This window comes from Dermacentor albipictus, chromosome 5 (assembly GCF_038994185.2).
Source record: "Dermacentor albipictus isolate Rhodes 1998 colony chromosome 5, USDA_Dalb.pri_finalv2, whole genome shotgun sequence".
NCBI classification, from domain to species: domain Eukaryota; kingdom Metazoa; phylum Arthropoda; class Arachnida; order Ixodida; family Ixodidae; genus Dermacentor; species Dermacentor albipictus.
This window is the reverse complement of record NC_091825.1, coordinates 117638323-117661938: the sequence shown is the minus strand read 5'-3', so window position 1 is coordinate 117661938 and position 23616 is coordinate 117638323. Positions and strand designations below refer to the sequence as shown.

Below are 23616 nucleotides of genomic sequence, written 5' to 3'. Positions count from 1 at the left end.
GGGCCGGGCCCCCCCGGGCCCCCCCCTGGGTACATGCCTGTTATATGCGGAAATGTCCACATTACAAACAATGCTTATTTTATTCGTATCGTTAGCGTATTGTTGTGTGATCACAATACGGTAGCACTCATTTTTGAATGAGCATGTGCCTACAATTTAACTGACTCTGTCTACTAAACTGTTTTGTTGAAAATAGAACTTAATCCGAGGATTCAGTGGCTGAACTTCAAGTTCACGAATCTGGGGAAACATTGTCTATGCTGACAACAATGCACAGTTTATTGATAGTGTCAGCGTATCATTGTGTGATGGAAATTGTGTGGCATTTAAATTACTTGTGTTCTCAGGAATGGTTTGTTGTACATAAAAACTGTTGAATAGACACAGCTTACAAAACTGTGAAACCTTGTCTAACTATGCAGGCAATGCTGTATTTGATGCACATCCAGCACTCAGAGTTTCTCCGGAGGTTGTCCCTCAGTTTGATGCCTGGAATAAAGAAAAGCTGTGAGTATTTTGACTATATCGGGCCACAGCTGGGTCTTCTGCCATTGCAGTTGATGATGCATTTCAAGAAGGACTGGCAAAAGATATATATTTGCATTGGTATAGCTTACTGGAAGCATGCTACTTGATTTAAATGCATGTTGTACTTATACTGCAAAACTTCGCTTGAACGAAATCGGGAAATATCAGTAAGTATTTCAGTGGAGTGAAAGTTGATTCGAGTGAAAAATCACATCCCAGGACCTTGTTACCTCCAAAACAGTGTAAACAAACATTAAGTGCCAGGTAGAGACATTACTTTACCATTGCTCACAGAGGCACACAGACCCTTTAGTACCTTGGAGATGATTTCACCATTTCCTCTGTTTGTGAATTTAGTGTATGAGACATAGTAAACTAAGTAGATATGTCTTGCTATTCATGTAATCTGCTGGCAGAGAGGTGCGTGAAGCGCAAAGGCTTGTAGCATTACAGTTGGCTAGCACTAATACGCTGTGATACTACAAAAACTTTAGAGGCTGTAGAGCTCTCATCCATCTGCACTCTGAAATCAAATCCACTCTTTCAAGTAGGTTGTGTGTCAGGTCTTGTGGCATCACACCCAGCTTTATCATACTCTCTGGGACCATGGCGTTTAAGCGAAACAGACGAGGAAAAAAAGGCTAAATTTGTTTTTCCTTCATGTCTGCGTCACTAAAGTGCAATGGATCCAACAACTGTTATCAAATCAGCTAGGCCGAAAGTCTGTATCCCTGTCATTGCGAGTTACACGATGAACAGCACTTTATTTACCTGAGCATAATATGACCACAGATGGAAGATCAGAAAGAATTATAATGACTCTGGAAAAAAAGCAAAAGAAAGCAAAAAAAGAAATAGCATCATGAATATAGCATGAACTAATGATAGACATTACAACCACATTTGCAGGTTTATAATGTAGTCCTTTAGCACAGAGTGATGGGTGCTCTGTTATCACTGTGTGCACCCTCTCTATACCACCCATGCATGTTCGAGTGTCATGGAAAGTGTTTGTTCACTGACCTTTCCGCTGACTCAAGTTAACTGAAGTGAGGTTTAATTTAGCTGGTTTCTGTGGAATTTTGGCAGCAGATGTTGCACAACTTCCTTTGTTTGTACATCTTCGTGCAATGTCTGCTCAAGTTGCATTTCTCTGCATTTTATTAAGGAAGTTATACCTGTACCAATACTACTACTCCATTCCTGTTTGAGCGCTATACCTCAGCTAAGGGCCATCCTTACTCCATACATGGCACCTGTTGTGATGGCTCATGTACTCTATGCAGTCAAAATTAATCCATAGTCCTTCACTACAGCGTCTCTCATAGCCCCAGTATTGCTTTGCCACGTTAAACCTGTAGGAATTTGGCATGGGATGACAAGAATGGACAGCCCCATGGATATTATGCATTAAAGAAGAGGAAGACCAGTATTGTGCCAATGGGGTGCTGCTGTCTGGGAATTTGTGAACGCAAGTTGCCCACACTGAGCAATCTGTTTTTATGAAAAGAGCAGCAGCATCGCAGAAAGGAAGAGGCAGACCAGCACAGGTGTTGCCCAAAACAGCTAGCTTGGGTTCGGACTTGGGACTTCTCGCGCATTGTGTGGTGTATCCGGGTGCAAACCCCAGCTTGCTCGCCGCGGTTTGTCCTGCGCTCAACTTCTTTCTTGGCCACAATTTTTCTGCATCTAGCTTCTAACGTGCATTGCGGCAGCATTTCCCACAATCCCCACGTCTGAATCAATCAAAAACTATACCTGGCATGATTTTTCTCTACTGGCACAGGTATCTTTGATGCACTCTCACTGAAGACAATCGTCGTTGACCTCAGAGCCAGCATCCAAGCCCAGCTGAGGAACCTCAGCAACGCCTACCAGTTCTATAAGAGTAGCCAGATGACGGAGGAGCTCGAGAGCAGGCCACTGAGGATGCTGCAGACAGCACCTCATGAGCTTCACGTGGCTGCTCACAGCTTGGGGCTACATTTGCAGGCAGCCTTGAAACGGTAAGTTTGCCTTCTTGTTGAATGTACACTCAACGAGCATAATAAACTCACAGGTTCTCATGTTACACCCGAATGGCTGAAATATATTAGCATTGCACCTCAGTATCATTTGATGGTCATCCAGTCTAATTCTTCCTCTGTTCATTGCTACCTGTAAACTCTTTATCTGATTCTCCTTGTATCTCTGTGCTAGCTAGCCCATTGTGCCTTAGCGATGCAGACTGGGCAATATTATTTTTATTTCTTTTTCTACATGCCCACGCTAATTTATATATCCCTGTGCTTATCTTTCTCTCTGTCTGCCTCTCAATATATATCTCTCTCTCTTTGTCTGTGGCTCGCTGTATCTGTTTCCCTCCCGTCTGTCACCTGTTGTTAGTATTCATTTCATGTAATCCTGATACTTTGCATGATTGCTTGTTGCAGTGTTGGTAGTGCACCAGTAAGAGAACAATACAATGACATTAATGAATGTGCCAAATGTCTGATTAAAGGACTGGTCTATTAAAATGCATTCTGGCTGCAAGAATACTATAGAGTGTGGGTGACAAATGCTGCACACCAAATGTGCCAAACGCTGAGCACGTTATGCTCCTGCTCATCGTGCATGCAAACTCCCTCTCTTACTCGGAATTGCACGTTGACAGCTCTTACCAAGGCCAGCGACCATCCTGTACAGTATTGACATTAAAAGTAGGGAAGTGCAAATACTTTAATATCACAGAATCAAATCGAACAGTGAGCATGTGAATAATTTCATTTATGAATCAAACATCTCCTATTCGATTTTTCGTCTATTCGGTATATTCACTGCAGAGACCCACACAGTGTCACATGTCACGTCTGCCTCTTGTGCTCCATGCCACGCAAGCAAGCGCCTAACTTCGCTGTTTTTGGCACCAAAGGAGCACCAAGCACGATGAAGGCTGCCCCTGCTGACACAGGCACAGATGTCTCTGTGAGCGCTGCTTCTCTACAGCATGTGCTCCCCTATGTCTGCCCGATGCGGGGATCGCATGTGCAGGTCGTGGCCATACACCGCGATTCGCAGGCTAGCACTGTGTCGGCCAGGGCCACCTCTTTTGGTACAAGGTTCGCCCAGTTTGACAGCACCAGTCAAAGTGATAATACGGCACAGACAAAGGGAACGGCAACAAAAAAGCATAGCATATTTCGGAAAGTGCCAAAACATGTGTGAAGATTGGACCGATTAGCTACCGAAAGGCACGCAGATTTTACTATATGCGGTGAGAAACTTCACCCCGCTTCAACAGCCGTCAGTCTAATTTGTATGCGTGATTTCGGTACAAATCACTGATGAGCCGCCTATACGAACATATTAGTGGCAAGCATTTCGCGACAGCTTGAGGCCCATTACCACATTGACTAGCGGCGAATTTTTGTCACACAGTGCGTAGTCCATTAGGCCTAATCAGCACTGCTTTGTTGGGCATTAGTGACTAAAGTTATGGTTTGGTGCCAACTCGACCCAACTCTATTCACAGTAGCCATGTGATACTCGGAAAGCTTACAAACAGTCTCCCAAATTAAAGCGAGTGCACAAAATGGCAACAAAGTTGCTCGTGGCCACCATGTTTGCAAGACACCGTGCACTGGCTTATCGTTCCGGACGCCATTCATAGATGCACATCGGTTCCTTTTTGTAGTTTCAAGCAACCCATCACATTGCTAACTTTGGATTTACATGGCTTGTGTGAAAATGTCACGTCCCCAGTTGCATGCACTTGTGCAGATGGCTGATGAACAAGGAAAACAGAGGCAGTGTCACGCGAGCTTGCTGTGACCTTCCAGATTTCAGAATCTTTGACGTGTGACAAATCATGCTGAACATGACAACGTAATAGTGCAGACGGCACCTGCTCTTTAACATCAGTGCGGGTCTACACACAGAGAGGTGATCGAGTTATGTGATGCATGGTCCTTTCGTCTGTCACTCGGATTGGTCTTGTGCTAACCCACCAGCCGTAAAGTTGGGATAGCTCTTCTGTATTTGGGAGAAAAACTGGAAAGGAATCCCCAATATTAAACCCAGGTCCTCATTAGTATACAGTACAGTAGAATGTCACGAATTCTTTAGCTTCAGAAGGAAAAGAAATCGGTTGAATTCTATTCAACAGACATTCTAATGATAAAAAAATATTTTCCAGACCTTCACATACAAGAATTGAGCCGTAATCAGTTCAAGAATACTAATTTGGAGTTCCCTTTAATAAGGGAAGACCTCACTGTATATTTTGATTTCTATGTATTTAAGATAATGATAGTTTGCTACATTCTTGTCATGCAGTGCTAGGAGACTCCATAGCATGTGCTGCGTCATATTTCTTGCCTAAAATTTGTAAGCGTTAAATTTTGTAAGAAACATTTTTGATATTTGATATTATCGCCAGCATTACAAGAACGAAAAAAACACGCGCCGCATCCTCTGTGTCCCAAAGAGTTGCCACACCACAAGTGTCTGGCAAGGCACCGCAAGGCAACACTGGGCCGCGCGTGCCGCCGCACCACGTGCTGACAGACTGGCGGCTCGTGCTCGAGAACCAGATGACTGGCACGTGACAGGAGGCGAAGAAGAGGAGGATGACGTTCGAAGAAGCGAAGCTCGAGGACATTTTTGTTTGAGTGTTGAGTCTCTTGAATTGGCGGGCACAAGTTCACCCAGAATAAATTAGTTTTATTAGAAATGGCTGTCGCAACTGTTGGTTACGATACCCAGCTTTTTTTTTTTTCTTGATTCTATTCAGTATTCGATTTGAAATCTACCATTAAGTTTTCAAACACCCCTAATTAAAAGATATCAAAGCAGTGATCTCAAACATTTGTCCCGCTTGGCCTTCTTGAATTCTTTCAAGCACTTTCTCCATGTGATATGTGCTTGACGTTGTGGTTGTGTTGTGAGATGTCCATGACAAATGCAACATAAGCCAAAGAAGGAACAAGCCACATCCCGGAAAAATAGGGGGCGGCAATAAGAAAAGGAAGAAGACAAGGAAGAGGAGAGCGTAAGCTGCAGGGGGCTCGGAAGACTGGCGACAAGGAGGCGGTGCCAGTTCGTGGAGCGGAGGAAAGGAAAGCATGCCTAGGTGGAACCAGGAGGCAGCCCTGCTATTCCAAGGGACCGGACTGTTCTGGGGACGTCCGCGGACGACGGTCTATGGTCGACCTGAGCCTGGTGGATGGAGCCGACTGTCCGGTCAGGCAAGAGGACCCGGGCCTGGCCTAGAAGCTGGTTCCCGCTGACCGTTGTTGAGTGCTGCTCCTGCGCCCCAGCCTGGCCAACGCTTCCCGAAGAGCGCGGCTACGACCCGTGCGCCAACCATTCCTAAGAACTGATCCAGCAACCGGCCCTATTGACGTCTCCTGGAGATCGCAGCTGGGACCTGTTCATTGACCGTGCTGGTTGCGACTACCATGCGTCACAGTGAGGCCAACATCGACAAGGGACCCTGCGGTTCATCCACTGCCGCATCCTCAGCAACTACCCCGTCATCTGGGCCAACAAAATTTTTCTCGGTGAACCTGTGGTTATAACATCACTGTGACTCTATGTCTTATCACGTCATTAATGGGCGTAGTAGAGAAACATTTAGAGCAACTGTACAGCTTTGATCGCTCCCTGCTTATATGTTCCTGCCAGCTATAACAATGTTTCTTTTTCTGAGTGTCTTTGCATGTGTTGTAGATATAGCTTAATCGATCTTATGAGAGTAGTGTGATTGCATTTTGTGTACTAACGGCTCGGTCTGTTATTCACACCAAGCTTGCCCTTGCGTGCACGATATTTTCTCAAGAACCTGACTTAACACTCCACAATAAGTTGTTGCAAGCCCTAATTAAGTCACTTGATATCTTTTGAAGTGCCACAATGCAGCCTGCATGTAGCCATGTGCTATGCAAGTTGCCTGGAGACCAACTTGTGTTTGACTCCCATATCAAAGTAGGATACTAAGACGGCAGAGTTTGGTACCATTCACAGTGGCCAGACTATGTCACGAGTGATGTGCATCCTGTTCTTTCCTTTCCACATTTATGATCTCTGTGCTGTGTAGCCACCATAAACGTGAAGTGCAGCTGCCAAAGAGGCCCACTGGCACTGTCTATTTGTGCCTCGTTTCTGTACACGTTACAGGGTTTGACCGTTGCATTTTAACATTTCGATAGCTTTTGTCATGTTTGAACAAATACACTTGGACCTCGGTATAATAAACACGGATGTGAAAAATTATTGGATGTAACAAAGCAGATCTAAAATGTTTTATGTAATGTTATAGCACTGATTTCTGTAAATCATACTTAATGTAGATTGTACATAACGTAACCTTTCGATGCCACCACTGTGCGAGTTGTCATAGCCGACATCAAACTGCGTAGAGCAGCTGTCGCTCAGAGAACTATCTAGTTGAGAAGGAAAGTGGACCAAATTTAATATAGGGGCCCGTGAAGCCCTTTTCCAGTTGTGGCGGCATGGTGTCAGTCCTTCCTCTGTGCACCTGTCCTCTGTAGGTTATGCACACTGACAAACTAATAGCTGGACTTTGGGTTCGAAGAATCAAACCTCAATTCGAATCGATTGTTGCAGCACCCAGGCAGTTGAAAGCATCACTGAGTCGATCGGAGAGGATGCTGAAATGGAGTCACTGGAAATCAATCTCGGGTGCCTGCTGGCTGAAGTCAAAGCAGAGCTTGCGTCAAGCTGCAGCTGCCTCGAAGAGGTGCTTATGCTGCTGGACAAGAGATCAGGTTGGTAGCAGCACAAGCCATGGCGACCATAACCGCTCAACTTCCTTCTTTTCTGGAAGGCTAGTTGCAGCGAAATTTTAGACAGCTTAACAAGCTGGATTTCAGATAGCATAAATGTAAAGCTGCCTCCCTGCAAAATTTTACATGTGAAGTAGTGCAATCTGATGCTTCACGAAACACCTGCAAGAAATAGACATTTTGATACCTAAACTAAAGAAAGCCAGCATTACCACTCGTCAGAAATTATGCAGAACCTAGGAAGTTGAGAAACAGTGTAGCTTCTAGGCATGGCCTCGGAGATTAGGACAGCGCCCACGGTATGCTTAAAACCTTGGAGACCACGTTCTGAAGTTCGCGTCATATTCGCTAACCACCGAATTCCCATGTCGTCTTCACAGGTACTGTTTAGAGGCTAGTAATAAGTAAATTAAGCAATTACCAGCCCTGCAGCTTTGCGCAGATCTTCAGCAGTACATATTATATACTCACTTATAACCAATTTAGCCAAAGCAAAATTTGTTGCTCTTAGCTTCGAAGACTTAATTTTGTGGTAATGACCGACCGTAACACACCTGCTCACTCAGCTACTATGGCATTGTGCTCCCTAACACAAAGTCACGGGCTCAATTCCCAACGGTCGGGGCCATACTTCAGTGGGAGTAGAAGGCAAAAAAACAGCCGTGCGATGAGACCCTTGGTGCATGTTTATGAAACAAAGCTGAGGTGGTCAAAATTAACTCCTAGCCTGCAAAATAGATTGTTCCTCATATTCAATTTATGATTATCTGGCAGAACGCCCAGCTACCTAATATAATTTTATGAACACTGATTGCATATTCAATCCATGCGCAGCACCCAAGCCCGATGAGAGCCCGACCCTGGAGCTTCCACCGCCTGTCACAAGCACTGGGCCAGTTGTAGTCATAAACGAAGATGACGTTCCTGTCATTGAGGATGAGGTGAGAGCCTTGTCACTGTATCTGCTACCATGGCTGGGTGTTTATGGCTACCACCACTCGTTACGGAGACGGGGTTTCACCGACCTTCGTTTGGAGCTCAAACTAGGTTGACCATCGAAGAGAGTCCAACAGGGAAGACGAGGTCATGTAAAAACAATAACAGAAGTTTAACGTATCCTTACGGGTGAGCGGTACACCCTAAGACAAAAGGTGTAGCAACGTTCGGCGTGCGTGCTCCTGCATGCAAGTGCAGAAAAGATGTGTCCGTGGCGCCTCGCTGGCCTTCTTATACCCACCCCATCCGGGCAACCTCATTCTCTCTTGCTCCCTGGTAGAGGGCCTTGTCAGCAGGCTGGCCAGCCCACACAGAGAAATTCAGAGAGAAAGCACTCCCTGGCATAAAGGGGGTGAACATAGGACAAAGAAAAGTAGAATATGCACTGGTGCATAATCCCATCACACACACCCGACGGGCAGGTCTTTTTATGTTGACGTGCGTGACGGTTAGGCACGTTGTGTCTCGGGCGTTTGACATCCATTTCATTCATTGCCACACAAAGTGAAGCATGACACTCCACTGCAATGCTGACTACAAGATCGCCCCATCTGCATAGATTTAATTGCGCATTTCTGATCCAGGGCATTCGTTCCACTCTCAACCACATTCCTCGTGGCACTCATGTCACTGGAAAATTTAGTCCCTGTGTTCACAGCCGCAGTCATCAGCAACTTATTTAAGCCCACTGCAAGATGAAGGCCTCTGTCTCTTCCAGAGATCTTCACTTACATCTGTTCTGCATCACCCAAACTCATCCTATGATTGCAAATTTCTTATCTCATCTCTCCCTCAACCGTATCCTTTGTTGTTAAGTAAAAGAATTAGTTCCAATGGAAAGAAGCTTCCTTTCCTTCCTCTGGCCCAGATACTGTTACATAAATAGATTAGCTGTTATCTGTTCGACACAAAACATGTGCGGGGCGGGTATAATGTAGCGATGCCTTACACTCTATGTCACTCTTGTTATCCACTGTTCACGATAGGCTGATCCCATTGATAACGTGGGTGGAGCATCACTCTGACCACTGAAGAAGCACGTAAAGGCATGACATCAGAAAAGGCATCGTATAAAATCACGGCCCTGCTCAACTCTGGTATTTTCTTTTAATTTAATCTCAAGTAGTCTGTTAAGATTGCTTGAGGGACATGCCGAGGCCACAGTCATTCAACCACTATGTGAATGATGAGTAGTATGTGGATTCCTCTGCGATTTGGCATGGCTTTGCTGCAAAAGGAAACTGCAGCTTCATTTGTTGTTTGTGGTTCAGCTGTGTTAGGTCCTAGTTGCAAAACAGTTCGAACATTATTCGTTCACAACTACATCGTTCTGTCATGTAGCTTGTGGGGTCTGAAGCACTCTTGGTAACATTCCCGACACCAATGCCCAAGTTATTCAAGAGTGCGATCCTGCAAACGAAAATGCATCCATGTGATAGTGTTCATCCAAGCTGGTGCCACTCTCCAAAGCCAAATAGGAAGCCTTGCGCAAGACAGTCCTGTACAGCATTCAGATGAGCCTGCATTTGGTCCACATGCGCCAGTGTCCCACACCTGAATGGGGAAAAAAGAGCAAGTTCATCTTGTACCCGAGTTATCCACACCGTTCAGTGGCGCTAGCATTGAAGCACTCACGCCATCTCTCGTAGCTGCGTGTGTATTTTGAGAGAAACTGAATGCCAAGGGACGCAATATTCATGCAAGGAAAACAAATGGCAGGGACACAAGAGAGCTGTTCAAAACGAAATGGACAAAGTTTGGACAGGTCCATGTACAACCCAACATGTCTATGCTGGATGAAGTAGTGTGCCGGTGGCATATGATAGCACTAGTACCAGACTTCTGACATCTTTAGTATGAAACTCTACCCTTTAATCTTCACTTCTGTCTTTTCTATTGCCTGTCAGAGAGCCCTTGTCTTTCTTATACTGCATGTTTTCAGTAGACTCCTTTTCAATAGGAAATTGAAGAGACCATGTGAACCTGGTTGTCTTTTCAGGAGTTTAGCCGTACAGAGCTACGCTGAATCTATGGAATACTAAAGAGAGGGCTCCAAACTGTTCAATGTATCAGCGCATTTACGTTGACGGAGTGTGTTACTCCAGTAGAAGTCTACCTAATTAACCTTATCATCTTCAGTTCACATACCTCCTGTATGTTCTTGGGCTTACGCAGTGTCCCATATTTTATTTGTTCCTTCAGAAACGTGAAGAGAAACCCAACAACGTAAGTAAAATATGCATCTGAGAATTCATATTGGCGTACTGAATAGGGAACCTCCAGTACTAAAACCTATACAACATCCATCACCTGGTGAAGAGTGACACTGTTAAAGGCTCCCGGAGTGTTATTCTATACAGTATAAGTGCACATCAGTAATGAAAATGATATTTTATCTGTGAATAGAATAGTTCACATTCTTGGCCTAAGCTAAACTCTCAGTAGTACAACGCGCAGTGCATTTCGCAATATAGAAGAACCTGCGGGATAGTAGAACAGAAGTTTGGCAAGAGTGGGTGCCGTGCTTTCAGGCTTGTTCATATTTTGAAGGTAGCACCATAACTGTCGCAGAACACAGGAAAGATGCAAAGAAACTGGTTCATATTTTGGAAATAGGAACCAATACCATCTTGCCCAGTTTACTATTCTTCCTAATGTGATTTCTAGTTCCAAGGGCTCTTTTGTGTGTTCCAACGCTTTGTCAGTCCTATTGTGTCTTTCTTGTGTTCTGTGTCACTTAAAGCGCTACCCTAAAAATATGAATCAGTACCAGCTCAACCTGTTTACTGATCTTCTTAACGCATTTTTCAAGCTTCAAGCAGAGTGTGTGTGAGGTGTGTTTGCGAGAACTGTATTTGAGCGCTAATAGTTCCCAGCCATATGCTGTTTGTCACATTGTACGATTATTGCCCCGTGAACAAAACTTTCCTTTACTATGCCAGCACAGGTACAGCTGATGATTGTTATAGGCAAGATCTTATGGGTTGCAGGACACACTCATCGCCAAAATCTACTGCACTTTTCTTATCGTCATGCGCCAACTTGCCTTGCCGGCTCATTGAAGCATCACTTACATCGATTCTGCACGATTGTTTTCTTTGCTTAGAGTAGTTACATGTTTTTATGCTTTTGCTTTATTCCAGGTATTTGAAGCGCAGCTGCCAGACAAAATTGAACCTGGTGATGTTGAAGAAGGAGATGACTATGATGTAAGGAAATTCTGGTGGCTGTCAATTACATATCTGCGGTCAGAGTTGATTGACAATTGAAGAGAGCAGCACTTGACTGATTTAGTTTTTACATAGATAGCTAATAACATCGCATATTCCAACTACAGCAATAGTTAGCGATCTTGATGCTGAAGAACCAAGCGGTTGGTTATGTGTAAACTGGAATCTGGAATGCTGAAGCTGTTGCTGCAACTTTACAGCTCTGGAATAACAAGGGTTGTTAGAACGAGATGGCTGTTTAAAAAGGGGCCCTGGAACACTTGCCAATCTGTCGCAGAGGCTGCCGTGTACATGTGAGACAAATATTACTGCATTGCATGCAGCAGGGAATTTACAATCTACTGTCAAACGCAGTGTAAAAATCGTTTCCTCTCGCTTCCAGAATGTCGTCATGCAGTATCATGGAAAGCAGCTGGCCTACCAAAGCCATTGGCTGTTTCGCGATTGCAAGAGTGTTCTCAGTGATACACAAATGCTAATTCAGTGTTAAGCAAGTGAAATATATACATGAGGTATGCGATCTCAAAAGGACAGGAAAATAATTTCATCATTGCACTGTGTGTAGCTGCATCTGCTGCTTGCGGTCTCCGAGGTGGCAGCAGCGTGCCGCGTAGTGTAATCTATCACGGCCGCCGCGGGGCACAGCGATAAGCACTTTTGCCGCTGCGACGCTCAACTTTTGGCTGGAGCTTTGCCCTCTTGGCTTCCAGCGTGCGAACTGAAACGACAGGAGACAGAACGCCAAGTGTCGGTGTGACAACTCCACTTTTAGTTGAAGGATTTGAACAATTTGTGCGACATAAGGTTTGTGAGACAGCGTCCTTTAACAGTGAGGCCATTCTATGATTAGCTCGAGAAGTGCACTAGGCCCCCTTTAACAAATACCCATAGAGGACCCTTGTAAAAGTTTTTCGGAAAGGCAGACCTTTAGATTGGTTAGCGCTGTCCTGCAGTAGTTTGCATATAGTGCACTGGTGTGCAGGCTTCTGTGCGTCCAGACAACACATGAATGAGGAAATCATGCAGGCAACAGCAGTGTGACTATGTGTTATCTGCATTGTAGAAAAGCAGTTGTGAAGTATCAACTAATCTGCGGCAGTATTCTCGAGCAATCATTTTCAGGTATATGATCATTTTCGCGAGGTGTCGCGTGACTGGGGACAGGACACTTCATCGCATGTACAGCTGATAGCATTCCTGGCTCTGTGCCTACCTTTCTTCCTTCAGACAGTGCCAGGAACAATGTCTGTCTTATACTTTGACGCATCTAATGTAAAATTGCACAAAATCTCATGAATGTAATCATATTCCCAAGAATGGTCACTTAAGGACACCACCTTCATCTGGAATCCTTTAAAAAAAAATTGTGAAGGTGCCTTGTGATACCTTTAGATTTCAGGTTGTACAGGTAGGCCATTCTGCACAGTAAAAAATAATGTGAGTTTATTCGGGGACCATGTCACAAGCATTAATGCCGAAAGCATGACTTGAGCCTGAGGTCATGGACCTCGGCAGGGCTTGTGAGGCAAGTGCTTTGAGAAGCAGTTCATACTTGCAAGCTTCCAAGATGAACCACACAGAGCGGGGTCATTCCATTGTAATCCCAGAGCCCTCAAGTTGTAGCAACAGCTTCATCATTCAAGTTTTCAGCTTATGCATGACCAACCATATAATGAAGTCATAATGTAATAAAAGTCATAAAGTTATAATGAAGTCATCAGGAATCGACTGCAATAGTTTGATGTGAGCTGTAGCTTCGACAACACTTGCGTTATGCCTATGGTGAGCAGCGACATGTGCATTGGCAGAGGTAGCTGCATCTCCAATCTCTTGACGTTACAAAGTTTTCAATAGAATACTGTTCTCTCTCAACAGAGCACATTGATACCCCCCCCCCCCCAACGATACCTTTTAATTAGTGCATTACTATGCCAAGCATGGCATAGAAGTGCATTTAATTTACACTGATTAATGCATCTCTGCTTGCAGTTTCCTTCACAGAAGAAGCACAAAGAGGCCTCTGCTGTTGTGTTTAAGGAGCTGAAGAGCGTGCTTGTCATCAAGGCCAAGGAGCATCGCGAGCGAGAAAAAAATGCACTAGCGCGTTCTGGAGTCGAGGGAGGGCAATTTGACAAGCTAGGGTTTGTAGTGCCCGAAGCCGAGGGCCCCACCGAGAATGACGGTCACGTCGGCGATTGCTCTCCCGCATTCGAAGAAGGGGTGATGGCGAGGAGCACGACGCCAATGCACAAGACTGCCATGGGTGACGAGTGCTCCGAAAGTCCAGAGTTTCAGCTTGGCAAAGCTGGAGAATCGGCAAAGCAGGAAATTGCAAAAGATGCCGTGGACCCTGCCGCTGGGTTCACACTACCGTCCTTCGAGGGAATGTGCATGCCTAATCCACGGAACATAGCCCTCATGGCTGCAGTAAGGTCTCGGCAGCTGACGCGGATGCCAGTCAGCACGTTTGAAGATGGCATGAGTGACAGTTCTTTGGATGAAGATGAACAGGAATGTGATGCGTGAATACAGACAGGGACGTTAATTTATTAAATTACATTTACCACTACAGAACATTTTCATCCTTGCTAGTGTGTTCATTTCTTGAAAATGCTGTGCTCGGGTCGTGTTTGTCATTGATGAAACTTCCTTGAGTTGCAAAATTGTTTCACAGGCATAATGCGTAGTGTGGTGCTCTCTTTCAATAACACTATAGTGTAAAAAGGCTGTGAGGATGCATGTGTGTGGTGTGTGTGCAAACATGCATATGCACACCTGCCTGTGTATGCAAGCATGAAATCATCACATCAGTTAAGGTGCTGTTGTTTACAGAGGACTTCCTTTTTCAATATCTAAGCTACATGTTACTAAATTGCAACTGTATGGGGCATATTATTATACTAACGAATTGACAACAGTCTGAATTTACAATGTATTTTCAGTCGTCTGAGCTTGTGCATGTTAATGCATCAAATATAGCTGTTGTGCGAGCTTGTCCTTTAAGACTTTCATCTGTAAAGCATGAGACTGCTTGAAAGCCATGGCATTCTACTGATGCTGTCTGCAGTTTCTGTGTTTCATAGCTTTTTGATATCTCAATATGCATGGATGGATGTTATAGCGTCCCCTTCGGAGTGGCATATAGGCACTGCAATTATGTGTATCCCAGTGGTGGTATAATGTGCTTCACAATTGGCAAGGTTAAGTTCCATATCACTTCGTTTTTTTTTTTAGAACTTGCTTTATTTTTTTATTTATGCACCATTTGCTGCGCACACATGTACAGTACTTCCTTTAGGAAGAGCATTATGCTTGTTGTATTGTACAGCCTTCGTCACGGCTGTCTAGAGTGTGAAAGCGGTGTGCCTCCGAGACCCTTGATGCCGCCTACCGGAGTTAGCTGGAACGACGTAGTTCCTTCTCGCTGCAAAGTGGGCAGGGCTTTGTCACTCGAGATCATAATTGTGCCGCTAGTGCAGTTCCTTCTTTTTGGTGATTCTGCCCGATGACAGCATGCACGAGTGAGCAGTTTTTTTTCTCACATGATGAGCAGCTGCGTCGACGTGCCTTGAAGCACACTGATAAACTGTTCCTGCCACCTAGCACCTATCCTGGCACCCCCCCCATCATTGAGCGAAATTGTAAGAAAGGAGGAACTGCACGAGTGTCATGCCTACGACTGCAAGTGGCAAAGCTGCCAGTGCATGCTCAGGAACAACTTTGTCATTCCTACTTGCTCCAGCAGGTGGCGCCAAGGGTCTTGGAAGCACACCACTCCTACATTATAGACGGCCTGGACGAGCCCTGTATGTGCATGGACTTGCTCTCCCCGATAGTGCCTTGAAGTTTGTTAAATCTCTGTACTAGAATAAAAAGTTTACATAGCCTGCTCAGTAACATGATCGTGACAGTGTCTGTCGTGTCTGAATGTAGATCCAGGCACACATCACTTTTGCAGAATGTGCGTAGCACCATCTATGCAAATTTGTAGATGTGCATAGCCACACCTCTGCTTGCACTTTTGTCATCTGTTAGGCTACAGTTGAAGCTCAGTATAATGAATGCAGATTATAATGAAGTATCTGAAAATTTGCCAGGTGCATTGCTGCATTTGACACGAACGGGCAGGCATTCTAGAAGTAACGCAGGAGGCTAGCGGGCACGACTACTAGAATGTGCTTTGAAATTTCCGCCAGTGGCATGCAATGTCCTCTGCACACATGTTCATTTCCACATACTTCTGAATGAAATGGCTTTATGATGCACATATGTATACACACACTACTTGTGCAATCAAGTGCTTACTTAAAAACCTGGTCAGTTGCTTTGAACAGCACAGTAAGTCTGAAGGGATCATGGGGTGATGAGATCGGATGAGAGAAAGTAATGCTTTAACCTCGCTACACCACATTTTAATTCCAAACTTGATGAGTGTGTGGCTGAAGTGCAGTGAATTTCACTGCTTGCAGTTCATCTGCGACATCCTTGAGCGCGGCATAATCCAGCAGCACTTCATCGTGTTGTGTGGCCACGAAATTTTATCCGTTGTGAGAATCCTGCCGTTGCAACCTGTGATTCAAGGGGATTCCTTCATGAACCGTCATGTCGGGTTGTGCGACTGTCGAGGTACACAACTTGACCCCAAAATGTTGGAAACTTCAAAATATAGGAAGAAATTTTAATGAGGCAGTGAATAACAATCAAGACACCACAGAAAGAAGTGATTTGATTTATTACTTTGTATAAAACCATATCTCTATGGTTCAGTGATGACACGCACGCACACAGCTCTTGTCCAGTTTGGTTGCTGACCTTGCAGAGGTGCGCAGACACGGAGCTGTAGACACGAAAATAACTAAATGCCAGAGAGTTCATGGCCCCCTACGCTGGGGTTATTCATGTACACTATACAAAACAAAACACTTGCTTTGGCAATGATGTCATGGTGCCACGGGAGGCCGTCATTCCTCCTGCACCATACTAAAACTGGGTACATACGAGCTCCCTGATCTTCAATGCGTTAGCACACAACTTGTAGTTAACAAGAAGCAGAACGCTTATGATTCACTGCATAATGGTTTGAAAAGCTTTCCTTGTTTCTGAAAAAAAAAAATTTTTTTTAGGAGGGGGTGCAATCTAGAAAAATTGCACCACGTCTGCAGCCATGCCCTGCGGACAAAGGGAGTAGAACACTCTAGGCAGTGTATGATCGACTCGCAATAATTCAAACTGGGTTGAGTTAACTGAAAGTGCCGGTGAACTAAAACATTTCTCAGTTTTCATCTGGCCCAGAGTGCTTGCAGTATTCTTCTAAACTTCTTAATTCACACAAACCTTTTGGTTACTTCAACGGTCCTAGATTTCCAAAGCAAAGCAATGCAGCCAAAAAGTGCTGATTTGGGATATTCAGGTGGCGGCATCAGAGCTTGATGTATGCCAATGTTTAATATTCAAGCTTCTGTGTATATCCGTAAGCATGCTGTGAATACATGCCACTAGCTCGACTGCATGTTTGCAGCTTTGATATTAGGCGTGTGAAACCCAGAAATGGCCAGTTGCTCACTCTTGTACATTGTTTTGTGGTGGGCACATCTGTTCCTACACTAGCGCATAAATGTTATTAGCCCCATCTTGTTCAACTTACTTAAATCAAACAAAAATCTGCGTTCCCTAAGAGTTTCAATTATTGCAAGTCAAACTGTTCTTAGCTTGAACTGAGTAATGAATGGCTTTGTTTCTGGCATTATCCTGACATGTCCTGCAGAGTCTCCACCCATTACATAACAGCCTCCGGTCTGAGTATTCGGTTTATCCGAGTGCCAGCGAAGCAGTAATGTTAATTCGATGAGAGAAAATGAACACTAAAGGGTAACGTCTCAAGTCAGGTACGGATTTAATGTTGCAATAGACAGAGTACTCACATAAAGCGATCTTACAGGACAAGCCCCAAGAGGCAAAGCAATCTTCCTATTCTTCCATCTTTTACACAGAGAACATACTCTGGTAAAATTGTTATAGCAGTGAAGCTTCTGAAAAACACTAAATGGTTTTTGGGGAGGAGGGGGAGGGGGAAGCAACACAGGCTTCCCTCAGTCAGTCTAGTTTTCAGTCATCCACTTTGTCGGTGACTGTAGCCCCATTAGGCAGAAATGCATTGTGTTACTATAATGTGTCTATACTCTACCACTTCTATTTTCCTACACTGATATTATGCACCATAATGCACATCACCAGTCACATAGGGTGTCGTCTAACAAGCGCATGCTCTGAACCCTGATACATCACCTTCCTTGCCGAAGATGAGCCAAGGTTTGCTACCAAAGTCCCCTGGAAACTGTCAAGTGTTGGGGCAGAGGGCTTGAATTCAATGCTCAATCCCTATGTCTACTTTATTCTCTTGCAGACGGAGTTCGGGAAAATGTAACGATTCTCTTCCAATGCTATTTCTTTTTGCACCTTGTCAATCGTCTGAGCACTGCTCCACAGACATTACCGGGATCGGCTGGTTGCGAATGGTGGACGACACGAAGAAACTTGTATTGAATGAAAAGAGTTGCAACATTATACCAACTCAGTTCACCAAGAGCGCTTTGCGATAAGTATGACCTTTCCAGCTATTGTTATAAGTTAGACCTGAGGATGCCATTCTCTCAGTACCTGCCTTGGTCAAGTATTGGCCCACAGAAGGGCAGTCAATGAACTTTCACAAGCCAAACTTTTCTCTAATATCTCAACTATGCCATATCTAATTTATCATGGCCTGTTCATAGAATGCGAAATCTATTGTCCAGCTCCCAAACATTGTAGCCTGGCACTGAGACGCATAAGGCATGTGGTAACAATTAAGCAGAACATTTAGCAAAGCCTATGAAAGTTGAGAGTGAATACCTCACATTCAGCAACACAGAGAGAGGGTTACCTAAGGCAGTGTGGCTGTATCTATGACACAGCTTGTACTGGCACTTTAGCTGTGTCTTGTTGCCTGACCCTGCTCCCCATGATCATCTAGACCCATCACAAATGTTGCGGTTCACATCAAAGGTGCGCTTACCAAAGCAGTCTAACCTTACAACAGTTTTCATCATCCTAACAGGGCTCTACAGTTCTTCACCCTGATGAAGCCGCTTTTCCCCCACCTTTCGTCTCTGCAAGCATGGTCTGTCATGGCTAGTGCTGCAGATATGATACCCACGATACTTCGCCAGTTGTATGTAACCATGCTGCACTTTTTATTCCTTTTTCTCTAGTTCTCCTGTGATCGTACTTTGCCTTCCCAGTCAAGCAGACGTGCCACAGTTAACTTTCGTACTCGGTGTTCTACTTCCCCACAGTCCCGACGCAAACTGGCATACCAGGAATGGGCATTGCAGGGGCTGTTTTGTATCACACTTTTGAAACATTTCCAGAAGGACTCTTATATCAAGCTCTAACTTGGAACGTGTAGCATCATTTTAGTTCGAGGTGAAAGCCCATTGCATCTCCACGTGGCTGCTGCTCCTGGTTAGCACAAGTTATTGGCCTATGTGCTGTCGCACCAGAAACTTCGGATTTGGTTATCACGGCTGCAGCTTGCCACAAAAGGCAACACTGTTACATTGCATCAGGCTATTTTACAAATGCATAAATCTCTGCATTGTCCACTGATATATATAGTAAAAAGTAATGCTCTCAACCTCAGCAGTATGCATGAAGACAACGTGCAGCCACACTCTAAAACTTGTCTGTACAGGTCTGCATATTTCACGATCAGTGCAACATATTCTTCAAAGGAGTGATTACTTACAATGACCTAACATACGCATGCATTCTGAATCTGCGTAACTCAGCAGGAATGTTTACATGTGCAGCAGCAGGTACATGTATACTGCACATGTAAACACGTGAGACAAAAGCAACTCAGATAATCATCTGCACAACACACAACACGATAACAATACAAAGGCTGACACATGACATAGGCTGAATACCCGCACTTTGTTCTTTAATTGCATGGTGTGTTGTTCATGTCTCTAATACTGCAATGAAGACAAATGCATGCACGAGGCTACCACAAAGCCATCACAAAGCCAGTAGCTTCAGTATTAAAATAGTGCTTCATAAACAGTGAATTAACAAGCTTAAATTTATTTTGTCATGAATTAAAGCCACAAAATTAACACTGTCATAATTAATTTTTGTGTTGTCAAGTGTAGAGGGCAAAGTGCCACTGCAGCCTTAAAAGAGGAGCATGCCATAAAATAATTATAATCTGGAGACAATGCAATGTTAAAGCAATATGCATTAAACTGCACACTGTGCCACCGTAAAACCTCCAATTACAGTAAGGGAATGTTTCAATGAGCAAAGTGGCTAGCATGCTCTTTCATTTTGCACCTCTGAAAGATTTCTTAGAAGCACATGTGGTTCAACAAGCTTGGCTTTGCACTGACCACGAAGTATACTCGTGCCACTTTATGAACGAAAGCGAGAAGTTCAAACACACACTAAGACACACACACACACACGCACTCGTGCCTCATGAAATGATGCAGTTCTTGTCGGCGGCGCTTTTCTTGTCAGCAGAGCGAGTCCTGGTACGTTGCTTGGCCACCGCGAGGGCGTCACTGCTTACGTACGATATCCGCACGCCGCCGTAGGCTCGCCGCTGGGGCAATTCGTACGGGAAGTCGTCCGAACTCGAGCTGGAGCACGTGCTGCACGCGTCGTCGTATTCGAGCGGAAGCTCGGCGGGCGCCCTCCGGCTACACTGGGGTCGCTCCCGCCGGGACGACACCGCTCCTTCGGACGCGCTGCGGGACCTGGCGGCGCCGTCCTTGCCCCGCCTCGACCGCTGCGACTTGGGCTGCGAGTGGACCGTGATCCTCGAGGACGACGACGACGCCGCCTCGTGCTCGTCCTCGTACCCGCCCTCGCTGGAGCTCGAGTCGTCACGCCGGTGCCGCCGGGAGCGCCGCGACGAACGCGACCCTCCGCGGCGGCCGCTGCTGCAAGCGGCGTCGTTGTCGCTCTCCGCCTGCCCCAGGCTCGGGTCGAAGTGCACCGACAGCGCCTTGGGCGTCGTCGGTTGCGACGTCGGCGCGCTGCCCGCCATGGCGCCCGGCGATTCCGGAGCGTAGCACGCGCCGCTGACGTCGTCGTCGTCCTGCACGCCGAAGGAGGAAGACTGCTGCTGCTGTTGCTCGATGTGGTGCTGACTGCTGCTGTACGCCGCGTGGCCCACTGAAAGGTCCGGCATGGAGAAGTGGGACCCCGAGAGGCGGTGGTGGTGGTGGCTGCTGGTCTTGCTGAACGGTCCGTTCTGGATCTCCTCGACTACCTCGACGAATACCTCGGAACTGGCCAGCAGGGCCCCGAGCCGGAGGTCGGACACGTTGAGGGGTTCGCGTCGTCGACCGCAGGTAGGCGTGAGCAGGGCGTCACCGGGCGAGGACGACGTCGCCGCCACAGAGCCCTGGGGACGGCACGCCACTTGCCGGTCGGGCGTGGCGTGCGGCTGCGGATGGCAACGCGGGCTGTCCCCCTGACCGAGGATGCCTCGAACCATCTGCGTCGGCGAAGGCATCGGCGACATGGGCGGGATTCCGGGCGGGAACCGCCCGCACTGGCTCGCGGAAAGGCTCGCCCCGTGGGAACCGGAGAGAGACGGGCTCGTCCCCTGGAACCGCTGCCTCACCCTGGGGCTGTCGGGAGACTGCGACATCGACTGGGAGAGCACGGTCTTTTGCCGCGCGCCGTAGATGGATGAGGAAGCGGACATGCCTCCGCGCGGAGAGGACGCCGAGAGGTTCCGGCCGCTCACGTTGGGCGAGAGCAGCGGCTTGGGAGGCGTCGCCGGAGCTCCGAGGCTGTACGGCGAGCCCGGGGAGTGGTGCCCCGATATCTGAAGTGGGGACGACGACGCCGGAGACAACAGCCTCCGCACATTTCCGGGAGAGTTTGGCGAAGAAAAACCGGGGTGTCGCACCGCCGTGGGCGTCAGAGACGGCGACGCCGGGAAGTGTTTCATGCGTCCCAGAGGAGACTCGGACGCCAGGCTCGCCGACTTCTTGAGGATGCCCGCCGACGGCGGGATGGTGGGCAGGCCAGCGGTTCCTTTCAGGCTTCCCGCCGGCGAACACGGTCGCGGCTTGGGCGGCGTCTGCGGCTGATGATGCTGGGAGCTGTGGCGAGAGCCCTGGGACTCGGGCGTGTCGGAGCGCGTCGCGGAATGCGGCGAGTCGGAGCGAACCGTGGCCGTGGTGTCCGAGTGTCCCTGGGAGGAGGAGGCCGAGTCGGAGTACCTCTGGAAGCTCGTCGAGTCGGCCGCGTAGGAGATGTCGCCTTCGTCTTCGCGAGGCGGACCCGAGGTCGGGAGAGGGGGTGGCGGGGGAAGCTCCTCCACCGGATCGTCGAGCTCGAGTGACGGCGGCTGCTTACGCAGGAGCAGCGGGCTCTGCCGTATCGTGCTGTGGCGGCTCGGGGAGTTGGAAGCGGTCGTCGTCGGCGCGGTGGTTTGTACGAGGCCCTTGCTCGAAGACGGCGAGCCGTTGCCCTTCTGAGACGACGACTTCGAATCGCCTGGCGGGGACACAAAACATAGTGCGTTATGTTTCGAAGCAAGGCTTCGCATGAGCTGCATATACACTTGCTTCAAGAGATCCAGCGGTAATGCCGTATATTCCCCCTGTTATGTTTCGGTTAATTAAGATAATGTTCGTTTTATAATTTTAGTGGGGTATCTTGTTACTTTTTAGTTCCCTATCAATACATCTGTAAGACATGAGGAATTGAGACAGCCAGTTATGGTAATGAAAGTTGGTTATGGTAATGAAGGTTGAGTTCCCTGAAGTAGCACTTACGTGACTTTTGTTCAAATGTGCTTTCTAGTTAGTTATCTGCTGTTTTCCTTTCTCATACAAATCTTGCGGAAAGGTGAGCACAAAATGCATGCGCAACCCCTCATGGTTAGAACTGAACACCCGTATAAAATGAGAGAAGCTCCTACTGGTATAAAACAGGGTCGTCCTTTGCAAGTAGCAAGTACTAGCCAAGACGAAACGGTTTCCAAGGACAAGAACATGCGTTAGTTCATGTAGCAGATGTAATGACACGAAATGCGCCAAGGACAGAAAGGCACACTGCGTACACAGCAAGCGCCGCTTTTGGTGTACGCTGCGTGCGATTTTGTGTCAGCTTATTTCGAGCTGTCGCATCTCATTCTGCATGTACTCGATCCCATTGGCAGAAGCATACGGACCAAGGATTCTTTTCTTTCCGAAGTTTAGAACTGGTGTCCAGACTTGGCGTTGCGATCAATACTTTCGAGTGCATACGTCAACTTTAATTAGTGCGTCTGAATTACGCAGAAGTTATTTTTTTTCTTTCTTTTTCGGCGAGCCTATGTGGTCCGCATATCATTGCTCACGAGTCTACGTTATGTATCCGTCCTTTCCTAGCTCATTTCATTCCATTGCACGTACATTGCGGTATGTATTGATAACACAAGTCGCACCAGTGCAATTTAATCATATCATAAGAAGGCAACGAAGACAGCAAGGCCAACACAGGGGAAATTACTTGTACTTACTAATTGAAATAAATAAATTATGAATTAATGGAATTGAAAGTAGGTGAAGAAACAACTCAACACAGATGGGGGGGGAGGGGGTACGAACCCAAGTATATTCGCATTACGCGTGCGATGCTCTACCAATTGAGCTACCAGTAGAGCGTCGCGCGCGTAATGCGACGACGTGGGATCGTTCCCCACCTGCTGCAAGTTGTGTTTTCATTCACTTTCAATTCCACTAATTTATAATTTCTTTATTTCAATTATCAAGTACAGGTAATTTCCCCCGCGTTGTCCTCAATGCCTTTGTTGGCTTCTTATGATATCATTAATACAAATCGGGGCCCCTCGGTTAACCCCCTTGCTTCTCGTTCGCTATAGTGCAACTTGTACTACAGAGGCTAGAAGCTATCAAGCGTCACTTACAGCGCATACATAGACGGAGGACAAAAAAGGACGACGTAGACAAGCGCTCGTCTACGTCGTCCTTTTTTGTCCTGCGTCTATGTATGCGCTGCAAGTGACGCTT

The 23616-nt window shown here is 46.5% G+C and overlaps 2 protein-coding genes across 5 annotated transcripts in view; one reads left to right on the top strand and one right to left on the bottom strand.

Moving 5' to 3' along the window:
* Positions 1 to 14113, top strand: part of LOC135916131 (vezatin-like) — a 28085-nt gene extending 13972 nt beyond the window's left edge. The window contains exons 8-14 of one of the 2 annotated variants that reach the window (XM_065449393.1): positions 423 to 507; positions 2315 to 2534; positions 7135 to 7295; positions 8148 to 8254; positions 10512 to 10535; positions 11453 to 11518; positions 13529 to 14113. In XM_065449393.1, coding sequence (XP_065305465.1) covers positions 423 to 507; positions 2315 to 2534; positions 7135 to 7295; positions 8148 to 8254; positions 10512 to 10535; positions 11453 to 11518; positions 13529 to 14065 — 1200 coding nt within the window. In that variant the 3' untranslated portion in view covers positions 14066 to 14113. The remainder of the gene's footprint in view (positions 1 to 422; positions 508 to 2314; positions 2535 to 7134; positions 7296 to 8147; positions 8255 to 10511; positions 10536 to 11452; positions 11519 to 13528) is intronic. The other variant, XM_065449394.1, reaches the window with a different exon arrangement.
* Positions 14114 to 16254: 2141 nt separating this feature from the next.
* The window catches only part of LOC135916130 (prickle planar cell polarity protein 3-like), a 432933-nt gene continuing 425571 nt past the window's right edge, over positions 16255 to 23616 (bottom strand). For all 3 annotated transcript variants that reach the window (XM_065449392.1, XM_065449391.1, XM_065449390.1), the window contains one exon: positions 16255 to 22096. In XM_065449392.1, the coding sequence (XP_065305464.1) occupies positions 20055 to 22096 (2042 nt within the window). In that variant the 3' untranslated portion in view covers positions 16255 to 20054. The remainder of the gene's footprint in view (positions 22097 to 23616) is intronic.